Here is a 16,983-nt window from a genome sequence, read left to right on the forward strand (position 1 = left end):
CTATGGCTTAATATTTTCTTTCTACACATCATTACACTGGAAATGCCACTGGGAAATTCCTTAATTCCCTCTTTTTTGGATTGATGACAATATGGAAGGGGTAATAGTATTTATTATTTATAATAATAATAATGAGTGTTAATAATAGTTTAGGGAGGATAAAAATCTTAAGGCAGTATTTAGTGACTGTCACTTTTTTTACATAAAGCTATCCTTCATAAGCTGTTTAGATAATTCAACACTTCTAATGATCTCACAGTAAATTAATGCTATTAATACAGTAACTAACCAATATATACACAAGGACTGACCAAAAATGACCTGCAATTATGAAAAAAGTTTGCTTCTTAGTTTGAAACCAATGGCCAAACCTGCATTTCAAGGCAGCTTTGGCTGGTGAAATCAGGCCTGGTGCCACATGTTTGGCCTTGGAGAAGGTGAGGTGACTGTGGATGGTCCCTGAGGTGCATGTGCTGGATCAGGGTATAGCTGACCACTGACATTATTGCCGAATAATAAATATTAAATTTGTTCGTTTGTGTTGGTTGGTCAGCTTTCATACATGCTTGGTGAACAGCACGCAGACTCTTAAACTCTGTAAAGAGATGCCTTTATAAGATGAATTTTACTGCTTGAATCAGCAATTTAGCCATTTCTGGATTTTGCAAATAGACCGAGCACTTTTCCATATATATCAAGGTTAATATTAACCTTCGCTGTCTTTTTCCTTTTCTTTTTATCCTGCTCTGATGCAATTATCTAGTAAGTCATGTGCTGGACTCTGCTTTTTTCTGCTTTTCCCAGACCGGTGGGTTTATAGGCACCTGGTTTTGAGTGGTGAGTTACTACTTGTTTGTGAGGTAAAATAGTTCGGCAGCTTTGGGCATAAAAGACGAGAATAGTGGAACGTGAATGAAGAAAGTAGCATATCAGACTCTATAGTCACATGTACAAGAAATAATTTCCAAGTATCGTGGGAAGCACCCTGTTCACGTTTTGCTGTTCAACGTTGACGGTTATTAATGGTTCAGGGTGGTATGTTTTAAGCTGTGATTTTACTGTTAGTTTTCCTTTCTCTCTCTTTTATCCCTTTTTCATTTTGTTCATACTTTTCCCGCTCCACCTTGGCCCTCTGTTTGGTGACACCTCAGCTGTGTCCACTACCCCGCTGGCCCCGAGCCCCGACCCCCCAGTGCCACCAGCCTCTCTGACTGACGCCTCTCCTTCCCCTCCAGCCATCCCGAGCTCCGGCGTCCTCCCCTCTGCCCCCCGAGATGTCGTCCCTGTCTTGGTCTCCAGCCGCTTTGTCCGTCTCAGCTGGCGCCCGCCCGCCGACGCAAGAGGGAGCGTCCAGGCGTACACGGTCTACTTCTCCAGGGAAGGCGTCAACAGGTAGGTTCCGCCGGCGGGACTGTGTGAGCGTCCTGCTGCCTTGGTCTGTGTGGGCGCGTTCCTGAAAGGGCCTGAAGGATTTAAAAGTACCTTGCAAGTGATTCTCGCAGCTTTGTCTTCTCCTCCCCATGGTGAGAACCAGCGTGAACGCTTTTCTTTGCAGTATATATCTTTGTAGGCTTCGTATATCAGAAGTTCATATAATGGTACTCACCATCTTGGCATTAGGGACAATTTGTGATGACAGTGATGCCCGTGGATCTTGCCTCCTCCAGCTATAGCTCAGTTGTCTAATATAAAATATTAGCAGCTCCACGTTTTACTTTTCATCTTGCTCTGAAGACACAGGCTTGAGTGTTGTTCACATCCCTAGCGAGGGTGAATTTGGTGAGCTCTAATCAACCTGAGAGGAGGACCGCTGTTAGTGCAAACAGTGTAAGATCTTGCAAACAACCCGGGCCTGGGCTATGGAGATTTCACATTATTGCAGATAAAACGGGAACAGCCCGGGCTGTTCTGGCCACGTGTGTTAGAGCTGCACGCTAGATAGCCGTTTTGCTGTAATGGCACCACAGACTTTTATTTCCCATTTGCCTGATTGCCCATCATTATATGCTCATTTTAGGCACTCGGAAAGGTATGGCACGTTTGCTTTGGTTGTGTTTTGTTTTCCTAACTTGGAAAGTTAAGTGATGCTTGAGAAATCTCGTGTTTTTCTCCTCCTGCACATCACTAGCGGGAGCGGCCCTGAAGCGTGCCGTCCTCCAGCCCGCCGCGGCTGCCTGGCAGGGACGCGCGCCCACGTGGGTGCTGAGGGGAACCGGAGAAGAATCTGTATTTAATTGAAAAATAAGCCGAAGCGTACCGGATTCGCGAGAGCTAATAAAGCGGGAACCCCCAGGCAATTGCTCGAGCGCTCTTCTCCCCAGCCCTGTGGCGGCTGCGCGCTGGGTTTTTCCTGTTTGGCATCTTCACTTGGGGAGGTGGGTGGGGGGCAGAGTGCGGGGAAGATCAGAGTTGTCACGCAGAACTGGAACAAGGCATGGTCTGACTCAGTAACTCGGCTTATCGGTTTAGCTGCGAGGAGAAAGCATTCGTATTCTGATAGAAGACTTTTTTATGGTACTGCGGGTATCTCTGGCGTTGCATATATGAAGAGCTAACTCCAGGTTCCTTACGCTTAAAAGTAGTTTTCTTCTGGAAGTTCAGCGGTGCTGCGCCAAGTGAAGTACTAAGTACCGGAAAGATGCCTTAGTTCAGTTCCCAACTAGATACGCACCTCGTTCAAGGGGCTCTTGCAGAAAACTGGGGGCTCTGTGTTAAAAGGAAAAAGAAAAGATCCCTGTGCTTCCTCAGCAAGAGGTTTAAAACGCCGCCTGCAGGTCGGACGTGTTGGGATACGTATCGCCCAGTTCAGTCGCCGTGAGCAGCGCCCGTCGTCTCGCAAAGTTTCAGGCAAACAGCTACACAAAATTAAGGTATTTTTCCTTTAAACGCTTCTGCGGCATTGTTGAGTCGCACGGTGTTCGCACGTGATTTCTACAAAGGAAACGCGTCTCCGGGCCTGGACGGGCGTCTCGCGGGGCTCCGCCGGGCTTTCCCTGCCGGTGACTGGGAAGAGCGCTTGGAGGTGAAAGGCGGGTTTCCCGGACCAGGAGAAAGCCAGCCGTAAATCCGTCGGGAAATAAATAAGCAGCCACAAAATACACCCGCGCTCCAGCGAGCTGCTGGTCGAGATGCAAGTTCAGATTAAAAAGCGAGATATTTTTAAACTGCTTGCTGGCAACAAAAGGTGGTTGTTTAAAAGGCGAGTGGAAACAGCAGATGTCGGCAGTAGGATCCGCGAGCAGGTGGGTATTTATTAGGATATTGCGTGTATTTTCTGTTAAAATGTAAACATGCGGCTTCACGCTTGTAAGCCACAGGTGCCCGAATCCCGCGTTACGGGCTTGGGAGGAGAAGAGCCCCGCACTCAGCGGGGTGTCGCAGAGGCGAATGGGCGCCGTTCCTCGGAGGGGCGCAGGCAGACGGCACGCGAGGATCTCCTGCCCGGCCAGAGAGCCCGGAGCACCTCCGAAAGAAAACGTGAAATAGAGAACGAAAGAGCGAAGGCATCTCAGTGAGACGTGCTGCATTTCTACACCAGCTTAGGAAGCGGGTCTTAGACCTCCAACTCCCCTGGAGGCTTTTGAAACTTAATTTTTTTATTAAATTAGAGGTGGCCTGCAGGTGGGAATATGGGATCCGTTTCCATCTTTTCTCAGAATCGACAGCAGTTGCATCTGGATTTGGCCCATATTCAATTGCAAGTTGACTTAGAGACTTTCTGTTCTGCACGTTTGCCAAATGGGGCAGATTCAATATCTGAACAACCTCTGCCAGGTTCCCATTTCACATATTCTACAAAATCTGGAATTTGTGGAATAATTTGGGCTGCTCGCCGTTTGAAACGTGGCCTTCTTCTAGGTCTTGTTTTGTGCCGCCCTGTTGCCTGGTCTGATTTGGGACTGAGGTCCCCTCTCTGCCAGACCGTTCGTTTGCTGCTCTCTGCATCGGTACCTTCTCCCTCACTTGCTCCTAAACCGGTGAGCATTGCTGCATAGAGGCCTTTGGTATTTATACGATAGTGGAGTATCCGAGTTACCGCAAAGAAAGAGACAGCATTCATTTTTGCTGATTTGCTCTTGATCTTACGTATGTCTCTAAAGCCCCAAATAACTCCTCAAATACAATCTCAAGATATATTTAATTACCTATGCATAGTTTTGAAGTAATTCTGCCTTCTCGGTGAGAATTTGCTTTACTATTTTTAAACTTAAAATTTAAAATCGATTTTAAAATTAAAAGTCACTACATTTCTTTATAAAATTAAGAAGTTTTTATGCAGTAATATATTCCTGTTCAGTGTTTTAGGCAGGACACAAGGACTAAAAATACAGTTTGGTTTTTGATTGCAACCTTTGAAATGTCAAGTTGGTTTGAATAATGGGTTCTGATTAGTAGCCCTCCTTTTTTTAGGTGACTGTTAGCAAGTATTTTTCCCAATAAATGAAATTTAATGCCCTGATCTTTAAAAAGAAAAAAAAGAAAAATGCCCCGTGAAATCAGCAGTATTCTGTTTGAGCGTAAAAATCTTGGACACGGTATTCTCTTGCAAGATTGGGACCTTTATTATTTACAGTTAAACATTCACTAGAACTTTTTCTAATGACAAATTAATAGATGCATAGATGGTCACAAGAAGCCAATGGATCTTGCAGATTAGCTGCCTGCATGATGCAGGCTGAAAAAATTAATCTAGGGACCACTTAATTGAATACAAAAACTTATATTTGATTAAAGCATACCTTCAGGATTAGCTTGGGTTCTGAAATATCATTCCCGGCTGAACTATTTACATTTGTTTTGAGGTTTGCTTATTACAATCAAGGACTTTATATAATTTCATGGGAGAGTGATAATGGGAGATAAAAAAAAAAAGAAGTCGAGGTACTAAAAGTCCATCCATTTTAAAATTAATAGTATTCATTTCACAGCAAGGAACATTAACATGACTTGTCTTACTTGAAGTAACTAATTAGGTGTTTGAAACATTATAAAAGCATTTGTTACACACCTAAGAGATATATGGGAACTGTAATTATCTTTTTTACATGCTGATACCGTGATATAACATGATCTTCACTCACTGGAAATTACGTGTCGGAGCTTCCATTTTACAAATAACTGAATGACTTTAGGCAAGGTCTTTTATTTTTAGACTGTTCTTCATGGCCAGGCTTAAGAAAGAAGACCCCAAGCGTAAAGCTGCCGGGGTCCGAGATGCCGGGCGCCTCGATCGCCGGCAGCGCCCGAAGGCTGCAGCGGCGGGTCGAGACGTGGACCAAAAATTCGCCCAGCACCGGCTCTCCAGGCACCCCCGGGAGCTGCCGGTGTTAAATCCCTGCCTTGTTAATCCCGGCCCTGCAAGTCGAAGCCGGCGATGGCCTTTGTATACGGGTGCCGAACTTCAGGTATCTGCGCTGAAGCTCAAGGGAGAAAATAGCCACGTATTTTACAACACCCATCTGACATGTTTCAGACATCTATTTTAGAAAGAAAAGCGTAGGGTTATTATATTTATAAAGAGCTTTTTTTCCTTTGCTCGCTGGAGGGTTTAAGGCATCATAAAAGATGTCACTGTCAGGTGTGACATTGGCAGGCAGCCTGTTTAAAACAAAACAAAATAAAAGGATTATTTTTTCTCACAACTCGTAATTGCATTGCGGCGCTCATTGCCGCAGGATATCGCAGAAGCCCAAAGCATTAATGAGTTCGGGGTGAGGTTTGACGGCTTGACGGGAGGTGGATCCACCGAGGTGTCTGTGATGATCTGGGTGCAACCTGTATCCGAGAAATTCCAGTAATCCATAGCCAGGAATACCGTGCCTGCAGAATAACCACGGCATTTCCATCCTGTTTCTCTTATTCCTCTGTAAGCCCCCAATATCTGGCTGCTGTCGGGACACGAGGTGGGGCTGGGTGGGCTCTGGTGTGACCGTTCCCGCAGTCCCAGCTGGCTCAGCGGGGAAGCTCGCCCCTTCCTTTCGTTTTATTTCTCTTGGTCTCAGTCCTGCAGTGTTCGCTTCATTATTATTCAGTCCTTACTCAGGCAAATTTGGAACATTTATTTTTTGATACAGTCCATTTCTTTTTTCTTTATTTTTTTTGAAGTTACAAGATCTTGCACTGCTGTTTGAAAATGAAATGGGGGAAACGACTGCGTTTGGAGGCGAGGCACCGGGCAGCCACAGGCCATTAGCTCAAGGTGCAAGGCGAGGAGCGTGAGCGTGTCTCCGGTTTTGAGGAAGAACGCTTCTGGCCTCAGATGTCAGGCTCCTGGCACTTTGTTTGGGAGATGCTCTACATCCAGCAGCTAGAAACCCCCAAATATAGGAAGTAAAACATGTAAAGCCTCAATTTGTTCAGTAGTTTTCTGAGATACGGAGAAGGAAAAGCCTGAAGCCTCCTCTCTTCAAAGCTGCTCCAGAGCTGGAAACAAATCGTGCGAGCCCGGCATTGGACCTGAGCTCATTTGCTTTGGAAAGGACCTTGGAAGAGACCTTGGAAAGGATGTGCCCAGCTTTGTCTAGACTGAGCCGGCTGGCCTGAGAGCGGCGCAGCCCCCTCGCTGCCAGCAACGGCTCGTGGGGTTCATCAGCTTGACCGCGGTGATGTCCTTGGGTCCTTGTACGGCTCCTGGCTCCCATGGAGCTGGATCGCCCAGACGTGGGTCCTGGGGGACGGGGCTAGTCTGAGCACAGCATAGCACCCGTGTCGCTCTGCCGACGGGGACCGAGGTGCACCCCTCACTTAGGTGTGGGTTTATCAGCTGGAGTCATTGCTACAGCCGGGCCCCAGCGCCTCCGGCACGAGGGTCCCATCACGCAGCGTGGAGGTGCCCTGAAGCAGCTGGACACCCAAACCCTCTGACACCCAGCGCGCGATGAGTGTTGGAGCTGCTGAGATTGCTTTGAACGATGCAGCCATAAGTACGGTCTAATTATAGAGCACTACCTTCGGTGATTCTGGGTCCAAGCGGATGAGGCTGTGGGTGCGATGCATCCCCTGGAGGTTTGAGAGGGAGAATAGCAGCCCCGGATGGGCTCATGCCTGTGTGATCTGGGCCTGATTTTTCTGTTGCTCTGCAGTTTCTGCGGTTAGATGCAGAATGGGCTGTATCAGGATTTCACACCTCATCCTAGCGCTTTCCACCTACATCCCAAGCTACGCAAGATAAGAGAGTTATGCTGAGCCAGCCCCTTTAACCTGAAACGTAGATTGGTCTTGGCTCAGGAAATTACAGCGCTCCACGGGCAATTCAAGTGCACAGAGTGCAGCATATGTGTGCACTTCTTTTTTTTTTCTTTGCTAGGTATTAGGAGCAGATTCACAACTTTTCCAGAACTGCATATATGCCTGACCACAGGTAGCACTGTCATAGAGAATTACTAAAACAGAGATCCGACGAGTTTGTTTTTGTCACTTCATCTCCTCCTTTCTTCTCTCACTTCTTTCTCACTATTTTGAGGCTGAAAGGTCATCTTGTTGCTTTTTTGTTACTGACAAAAAAGATGTATACAGTAAGGTACAGTTGCTGACAGTCCCATAATCCTGCAGCAAGGAGGTCAGGATGTGTGTTTTGCTCCTGCCATGGGTTCCTTCATTTCAAAGGATTCACGAAAAGCTTGCTGTTGTTTAGTTCAGACATTACGGGGCATCTGAGCCGGTCTGTGGGACTGCTGCTTTCGGAGCCAGCGAGCTTGTTATCCGTCCGCTGGGGCTGTTTGCCATGCAACTTGGTTCCTACGTCTGCAGTTTGAAAATAGAAATCAGAGAGAAGCGGCAAGAGAATGAAATGAGACAAGTTGAGCTGGTGAAGCCCAGCTCGGCTTCTGTTCAGGAGAGCAAAGGCTCTGCCTGCCGGTCACCTTGTTTGGGAGCAGCAGCCTTCCCAGCTCCGCTTTGGCTTTGGCAAGTGTCACCGAAAATCTTTCTGCTGGACTAGATGTATTAAACCACCCTTGTCTCTGATAAGGCACAATATGATAGTTCTCCCTGGAGGGTGTTCACCAGAGTTGGGTTCAGCAGGTTCTCAGAAGGCTGGAGCAATGGTAGACACCATCGCTCGTAGGACGAGACCGTGCTGTGGCCTGAGAAATTGCCTTTTGAGGAAATGCTCCCCAAAGGAACTGTGTGCCCTGAACTGCTGCTGTACCTGGTGCAGCAAGTAGAACCGCGGCAGCGCTACAGCCGTCCGACAATTAGTTCGTCCCGTTTTAAATGATTTTTCCACAGCATGAAATCTACCTTTTTTGTTACTGTCGTTAACTTTTCTGAGAGCTTCTAGTAAAGGAGAAGAGCTACGCCTGCCATCCGTAATAAATCAGTTACAGAGCAATTTTACCTACTTGTGTTTGCAGATTGTCCATGAAATGACTGTGATTTCATCCAATTTAAACTCCGCTTTACTGTTTAGGGATAGTGTTTTTCCTGGATAATCCTGTGTTAATGATTCTAGGTCTGTGTCTCTCTTATCAGTCATTTGCTCTCATCCAACCCGCAGCTCTGTAGAGCTTGACCCAGTGTAGAGCGGCTAGTGCCAAAGCGCAGACGCCCCTTTGACTCTGTGCGCTTTTGGTGTCGGGACGGCGACGAGGGCACCCTCCAAAGAGCGGGTGCTGCGATCCCGCTGCCCGTGACGGGGCCGCCGCTCCTGGCCCAGCGACGGGAGGTGCCCGGCACGGGGATGCTGGGCTCATGCGGGTGCATCTGCTGGAGGCTCGGCCCCGGCTCTGCTTGCACAACCATCAGGACCTGCTTTTCCGTCATTAGCCAGATGTTTATGATCCGCGTGCATCTTGCTTTCTATATCACAGATGTTTTCCTTTACTGAATAGCTGTTTCTTTCTATCTCTTTTCCTTTCCTGTTGTATTAAGAAAGGCAAAGAACCAATATAGGATTTTGCCTATGAAGTGTTACAATACGAGTCTTTCTTGTAGCATTTGCAGTATTTCCTGTGGACCTCATTACCTGAATTAATTTTTTAAAGTAAAAGTCAGCTTAACAGAAAACCTGTAGACGTGCAAGCCCCAGAATGAAGTTTGATAAGTAACCACACCTTGCAAGCTGTGGACCGAATAACTAAGTAATACTTTAAGATCTGCATGCACATTTAAGTTAATTTTCCTAAGTGACTTTTTTTTTCTGTAGGGAGCGGGCACTCAACACATCTCAGACTGGGACGCTTCAGCTGACGGTGGGGAACCTAAAGCCAGAGGAGACCTACACCTTCCGCGTGGTGGCCTACAACGAGTGGGGGCCCGGAGAGAGCTCGCAGCCCATCAAGGTCGCCACGCAGCCTGAGCGTAAGTCTGCAGAGTAGCAGGGTCCTGGCTAGGGTGGTTTTAGCGATGAACTACACCTTCAGCAACTCCCTGTTTATCATAATGCATTAATTTAAGGTTTTCACATAGCATTTGCTAGTAAATATTATAGCACAGCTATTTTGCTTGGTAAATAAAACCTTTCCTAAATTTGCAGTAATTTTTCCTCGTTGTTCCTAGAGGTACTTACAGAGCATTTGGCCTGATCAACAACAGCATGTTGTTATTTAGCGTCCTGACTTTGATAATCACACCTCCCACCTTCTATTATGTGGCAGCATATGTGATACAAAACCTGTTTTGATAAATAAGGAGTTGTTTTTCAATCAGACGCATTATAAACTCACTGGAAGATGCACAGACTTTCCGCTGGAGTGAACCCTTTGGTTTATTCGTGTTTAAAAGCAAATATTTTATATTAGTTAATGTTTAGCTGTAAATACATTTTATTAATCTTCAGAACCATTTGAAGCTTCTGTAGGTAATTTTCTCTTTCTGTATGTCTCGTTTGATTTTAACTGTTTCCACGCATGCCTGGTCTCCAGAAAGAAGGTTTCTTTCGGCCTTTTTTATGGCAGTTTTTTTTATTTGGACCATCCGTTGTCCCAGAGCAGGGATGCTGTGAAGAAAGGACCGAAACGTTATTTGAGCCCTTCCACAGCAGAACTAGTTGTTCAGAAGACCTGTTGATCAGAATGGGAACGATACCTAGTTTTTAGCATCTGGGGTGGATGCAGCTCCCGTTTAGGTAGAGCTGGGTGCTGTTTACCTCTAATTACTCGGTCTGAGGAGAGCATATTGACAGCCGCTGGCTCGTAAGGTGTGGAGAACCAAAGGGGCGACTTGTGGGAGGTTAAATGCTCCTTTTACGCTTCTTCAGTAAGTCCTTGCTGGAATATGTTCTTCCTGGGTATTAAGGTGGAAAACCTAACACTTAGCAGAGGCGCAAAAACCGTTGGCCATTGTCACACGTTGCCATGTACCGAATTTTAACCAAAAGGCAGATTTTGTCTGAAAGCCCCTCGTCGTGTGAAGGTAACAGCTGTGCTGGAAAGACGTGGAGTGTGTCTCCTCGGTGCATGGCTGCGGGTGGCTTGTTGCTGCAGGTGGCAGAGATGGGGATGACTTTCCGTGGCAGGGACTGGAGTAGGGGCTTGGAAACAAATCCTGCGTAAGGGAAGCGCGAGGGATGGCTTAAAATGGCTTTTACATGGTTCAATGTGGGCTCCAGCTTGGGTTGAACAGAGCCACAGGAAAGACCTCTGTTGGGGTGTTCAGAGTCAGTGTTGGAGACCACCGACGAGCGCGGGAAGCCGGGAGCTGGGGCTTGGTGGCCCCAGTTGGAGTGTGGGCTGGACCCGGAGCACGGGAAGCTGGGAATTCAGGTCATGTGCTACCTGTCAGCATTCCTGAAACAACCCCAAACCCTCAGGAGTAGTGATGTTTGCAAAATACCACCTGAGATATTTAGATTTCTGCTTTTTCTGAATTCCCTCATATTTTAGATGTCTTCAGTTCCTGCTCTGAGATTACCGTGCCGCTTACTGCACTTATTTGCAGTTATGCAACTGTCATGTTCGAGCACAAACAAGGTTGTCTTTCAGGCCTTTTGGGGGGAAATAGTACTTGAAAATAAGGTTGTGAATCTGAGCCTTTTAAAAGTAAGGTAGCATTTTAACTGTCAATAACGTATGACCATTTAGAAACACAAATGCACATACACATATTTCTATATATTTCTCTATATAGTGTATATATATGTCTGTATGTGTACGGTTTACAGAAGTAAAATAATATTTCATTCCGGAAATTTCCTTCCCCTTCCCAAAATGCAAGCGAAAGCCATGCATCGCTACCCCCTGCTGTTACTCTAGGAAGCTGGCACGGCACAGAATTGCCTACCCTGCTTAATGCAAAACGTAGGCACGTGGAGTAGCTTTCTTATTAAATAACTTCGAAATTTCTCTGAAGTGTCAAGTTTGAGCATGGAGAAAATATTGCTTTCCATTTTTCTTTTCATTTCTTCCTGTTGACCAAATTATCTTATCATTTTGAGACAACTCTCTTTGGTCCTGGAAACCCGTCAGCCTCCGTGCGCTGTCTTTTAGAACATGCTGTAACTATTGTACAATAAATTACATGGCTTCACATAAATTGAATTTCCACATTATTTGAAAATATCAGAAGTATTATGCAATCTGGCATTGTTAAAGAAGAAAAAGCTGATGAAAAAGGACATCTGAAATTCATGTCTGTCAGTGCCTGTTTCTAAAAGCGCATACATTTTCTCAGTAATCAGTTTAAAAGATCAACAGCAGAAGTTCCAGCTTTTGAAATAATCATCCAGAATATATGGGTTACATTTATATGAAGGCTTTTGTCCCCCGATTAAACCCCCCTCCCTTTTTTTTTTTCTTTTTAGTAAACTACAACCCCTTTTTCCCTGCCTTTATGGTATATAATTTCACTACAGTATTATCAGTGAGGATTTAAATCCCTGCCTGCTTAAGCCTTGTCTAATCTTTTCATACCGCATGCGGAGACTTTGTGAGTTATTGTTTTGGCTCCTCGCGATGGTGTCGCAGAGGATGAAGCGGCCGAGCCGTGCCGGCCTCGAGCCGGCGGATTGAAGCGGTCCGCCCGCGGTTTGGAGGTCGTCCTCCCGCTCCCCACTGGGGGACCGGCTCCGTTCTCCTCGTGGCCCCTACGAATTCAGACCAGCTTCCTAGGCGATCTGTGCTGGGTGTATTAGAAGCACTTGGTGAAAGAGAAGATGATCAGGGAGGCAGGTCGGGATGTCCCAAAGAGCCTCCGCGCGCCCGGCTGCCGCTGCTGTGTGACGCACAGCCTGGAAACGCGCCTGGAGCATCTGTGCGCCAGCAGATCAGTTCAGCGCGCTCTGGTAGTTCAGCTCCTACCTGAGGATCTGCAAGGGCTTATAAAGAATAATTAATTACTGCATTCTTCTGAGGCAGGGAAGTATTATTACACCCACTTAAGAGACTCCCAGAAGCCCATCTGTGTTTCCATATGTCTGCCGCCTCCTGGGCTATAGCAAGGGAGCAAATCTGGGACCCTGCCGCGACTCCCCACCGAGGTGGCCAGGAGGGTTTCTACTCCCAGCTGCCTCTCCTGCACACAGAGCCACTGCACGGCTCCCTCACGTTCGACTGACTCAGCTTGAGGGCTTGGGCCAAAGATTCAACATTTTTCTCCCCTTGGCCTCGGTTATAAGTCTGTTCGTGTGAGCGGGGCAGCATCAACTCTTCATTGCACACTCCAGGCCTTGTCCTGTCCTGCAGAAGGATGTTCTGCTGCTTTTAGCTTTCCCCTTGGGATCCTTCTGTGCATCTCAGAGAAGCCAAGTGAAGAGAAGAGTGAGTAAATAAAATCAGCAGCAACTTTCCTGGGGACATTTGGGAGTGAGGAGTCCATGGCTCGCTGGCGTTTTTGCTGTTAGGTTCCCAGCAGGGCATGGTTATCTCCGCACGTTCCTGCTTCCAGTAGAAAAAGGTAAACACAGTCGCGAGAGGGAAGTTGCCTTGCCCTGACAGCTGGATTGGAAACCAGTGTTTCAGTGGGGGTAAATGAGGGGAGGTGGCTCGGAGCACGGGAAGCCCTGGGACACTCCTGAGCGTCTTTTATTGAGGGAGGTGGTGGGCCTGCCGTTTCCTCGTGTCTTGTTGCCCATGAGCTGCTACAGGATGGAGATGTTTTTACCGGTCCTGCTGTTCCCAGGCGTTGAACGGAGGAGGATGGGGGCCGTGTGTAGCACCCAGTATACTGTCAGGTCTCGGTGATGGCACCAGGAGTTTGGGGCTGTTAGTACCTGAGGCACCAGACCCGGACACCCTGTCCCATTGGATCCCGTATGGAGGGTCAGCACCTGAATAGGTTTGGATCATTTGATCAAAGCATTTCTGCTTAATAATTCCTAAGGAGTATATGAACCGGAGAGCTGATCCATTGGTCGAATCAGCATTTTCAGCTTGGAAATCGCATTGTGGCGTTCTCTGTGATTGTGGGTAATCGTGTGTTTCTATGAGACAGATTATGATCACTGTAGCAGTAATGTTACCTCCTAATTTGTTTTTAGTCCCCTGGCTGGGAGAAATTTTCTTGGCTGGCCATGATAGACTTTTTATTTTGAGGACTCAGGACACTCAGGTCCTTGTTTAAGCAGGCATTCAAACTTCTGGTTGACTTTCAGGAGGCAGACATCCACCAGCTGGTCTCAGACAGATCTGTGGTCGGGCTTCCATAGCGGTAGAGCCTACTGAGTCGTTACAGCCTTGTTCTAATGCATATATGCCTATTACTAAGAGGAGACCAGCACTTGGGCTGACATTCTTGAGGCTCGATGTCTGTCTTAGCTATTTAAATTGGCATCCAGATTTCCAGAGAAGCTGAATCCCTACGTTTCCCTCTGAGATTGGAGCCTGCTAGACTCCTGTGCCATCCCTCTCTCTTCAGTCCCTTACGCTGACCCATCATAACATGTGCCCAACCCATCCTGTCTCAACAGTACTGGTCGTGGCTGTTAGGTGCAGAAATATATAGAGGTTGGGGTGGACTTAGGTAATAAATGGGGCACCATACAGCAGCGAGAGCATGATCTGCCATAGGAGACTGCTCGACTTGGGTTAAAATCACCGAGATCCACACTTGTCTAGATACTTTTGTAATTGCTTTCAATTCCCATTACAGGCTGGTGTGTATCTATGCTTAGAAATAGTCCCTTTGTGATTTGAGAGCATCATTTTTGTGATTTTGGTGGGGAAACATTTTGTTTATTGCTTCCTGGCTGCACCTGAGACAAATAGCAGCAAGAACTGCCATCAATGCTACATTAAAGCAATTGCACCAGAAGCTGCTCAAGTTCTTTTTCTCTGCAAGTTTTGCTGTAGAGACAATGTTCTTTGAGGTTATTAGTTGCACAGGGAATGTTAAAAGGACATAGACAGAATTTCAGCTGTGGTCTACTTTAACATACGTTTCTTGTACAAATGCCAAAACTGCATAGAAAATTAAAAAAACATTAAAATTAATGCTATGAAATTTTCTCATATAAAGGCAAGGGAGGGCAGGGATGTCTTTTAACCCCATGTAGATTGGCATTTCATCAAGCAATAATCAGCTCCACGTATGTTGACCTGTGCAATTTCAGTTTGAAGAATAAATATGTGCTGGAGTAATTGAATTTTTTGAAGTCTTGTGTCAGGCTCGCCCACTTTAGGCCCCAGTGTAGGGACGATGCCAGTCGTCAGCCCTTAGGAGGCTGCCGGGGTCGCAGGGCGGAGCGGCACGAGGCCCGCCGGGGTCAGGTGCACGGCATTTCAGGGGACACCAGTTCTGCCGTCACGTCCTCGTCAGCTGCTTGGGCCGTCCCTTTCCGTCACGCCGATGATAGTGTTGTCACTAAAAATAATGCTGAATTGCTGGTTTAAAAGAAGAAAACCGCCTTCGGGAGGGCTGGGGAAGGATTATTAGCCCCGCCGCGAGGAAGGCTTACAAGAAAGCCAGGATCGATGCGATGTCCGGTGTGGGTAGATGATGGGTCAGCAGGCTTGCGCTTTTTACGTCTCCATCTGTCATTTTTACGACGTGAAGCATCTGCCTGTTCCCCGGGACGTGTGCTGTGCAGCCTTTAAAGGCTTTTGGTCGGGGTGAAGCTGTCCTTACTGGAGCGGGTGCTGCCCGGGGCCCCGAGGTGCAGCGTAGCCCATTAGTGGCAGATGCCAGGTGCTCCTGGGGCAGCCACGATTGCAGAAAAGCCTGGTCCCAAATTCAGTAATTGCTTCTGCTGTGGCTGCCCTATACTGAGGAGATCAGTCACCTTTAAGCAGCGGGATCTTTTATGATACATGGAAGCCCAACCTTTACCAGGGAGACTGTTAAGAGATTTTTGTCATCTCATGATAGGCAAGGTCTGGCTGAAGCGACAGCAACACGATGTTTTCAGAAACCTGTCAGGCACCGCAGTTAATTTATAAAGCCTGTCACCATGGGTGGCTAGATCAGGGTTTTGGCAATACAGAGCTGAAAATCGCCTTTCTCCAGCTCCAGTGCTCCAGACTGGAGCGGAATTAAAAGAAATTCCTCCTGCCGCTCGTTTGCAAAGTGCTCCGAGCGCTGGGAGCTTTGAAAAACATCCCTGCGCCCCAAAAAACGTCGCGGCGTTTGCCTAGACCTGGTGGGCGCCCGCAAGCACCTGGCAGTGTCCTGCAAGCCTGGGCCACCTGGTCGCCCTTGGCCTGCCTGTGCTGCGTGTCAAATATGTGCCAGGTTTCCACGCGGCGCAGTGGCCCTCCCCGGCCCAGGCTGCGACAGCCTGTCCGTCCTCACTAGCTCTCACGCAGAAGAAATCAGTAACTTGAAAAAAGTCTGCAGCTAGTCCCATCTAATGAGGGTGTCATGGGGCTGCATGGGGTGTCTTCTGCGGCTGCAGTCTGTCCCCTGTCAGCTGTCACAGCGATGAACGGAGGACGCGACTCTCCTCCTCTCCATCCGTCAGTCTGTAACAACATTACCTTTATTACTTTAAAGGGAAAAACCCGTCTCTGTCCAAGTCTGCCGCCTCATCCTGCCAGGTTTTGCGTGTACAAAAAGATCTCCAGGATAGGGAGTGACTGCTTCTGCTTTGGACAGCCTGGGTTGGGAAAGACGTGGGAGATGTTTATCAATATATTAAAGAGACGGGCCAGGCAAAAATTTAAGCATCTCCCGTGTATTGCTTCAGTAGTGAATTTTTCTTGTCGTTTGATGAAAGTGCAAAGAGGTACTGAAAAATGTGTTCTGTTGAGTCATTAATATCCTCCTCATTTGTGTGTATTCTTCCATAATGGTTCAGTAAAATACACCCTGGGGTAACTTTATGCCATTCTTACATGGTTCTTTAATTTTATGAGTAATTTACATGGAAGGTTGGGGCGGGGGGAGATTTTCAATTGCTTTAGATTTTAATGAAACGTGTCTTTCCTTTGTGAAAGTTGGGGTAGGCATGAAGGCAAAAACAGCGTTGTCTGTTTTTCTCTTTTGCTTAGACTCCTGCTGCTGGCTTCCCAGCCGCTTAGTTTTTCCGAGCATTTAATTTTTTTTCTTCTTCCTTGGGAAAGGAACATTTGCTTCTGGCTGGAGCGACTTTCCCACTCTTCAGTTAGGGCTCGTTGTTGTTGTTTCTATTTGTTGTTTTTTTTCTTCGAGTAAACAACAGAGACAGGAAAGTGTATTTGAACGAGAGGTTTTTTTTATACCTCTGGTCCCGTCGTGGATGTGGTTGAGCAGTTAGGGGCTGCGTTCGCTCTGGCCGGGTGACGAGGACGTTGTGTGGGCTCCTGCAGATGTCCAGCTCCCGTGGCTTCCCTCGCCCTGCTGCCTTCGGTGCTCTCTTGTGGGATGGAAATCTGGGTTCAGACCCGTGGATGTGTTCGTGTTATGGCTTTTGTCCTTTGTTTCCTGTGCTTTATTTTTTACACCGAGTTTCATTTCAAATGAAATAGAAATTATAAATTCCCATGCTGTTTTATTCTTCAGAATCTGCTTAGGTTTTAATGCCATGATTTTATTTATTTTCTTTCTGTTTTCCATTAAACTCCTAGTTTCTCTTGTGGAACAAAATTCAGTATATTAAGCCAGATTCAGTGACTCCATCAAGCACTTACCAGC

General features: G+C 47.0%; 1 protein-coding gene across 1 annotated transcript in view; it reads left to right on the forward strand.

Annotated features, from left to right (window-relative positions):
• Positions 1-16,983, forward strand: part of DCC (DCC netrin 1 receptor) — a 593,344-nt gene that overhangs the window by 401,166 nt on the left and 175,195 nt on the right. The window contains exons 8-9 of the mRNA XM_067315554.1: positions 1,236-1,392; positions 9,146-9,300. Of these exons, the coding sequence (XP_067171655.1) occupies positions 1,236-1,392; positions 9,146-9,300 (312 nt within the window). The remainder of the gene's footprint in view (positions 1-1,235; positions 1,393-9,145; positions 9,301-16,983) is intronic.

Source organism: Apteryx mantelli, chromosome Z (genome assembly GCF_036417845.1).
Source record: "Apteryx mantelli isolate bAptMan1 chromosome Z, bAptMan1.hap1, whole genome shotgun sequence".
In the NCBI taxonomy this organism is placed as follows: Eukaryota; Metazoa; Chordata; class Aves; order Apterygiformes; family Apterygidae; genus Apteryx; species Apteryx mantelli.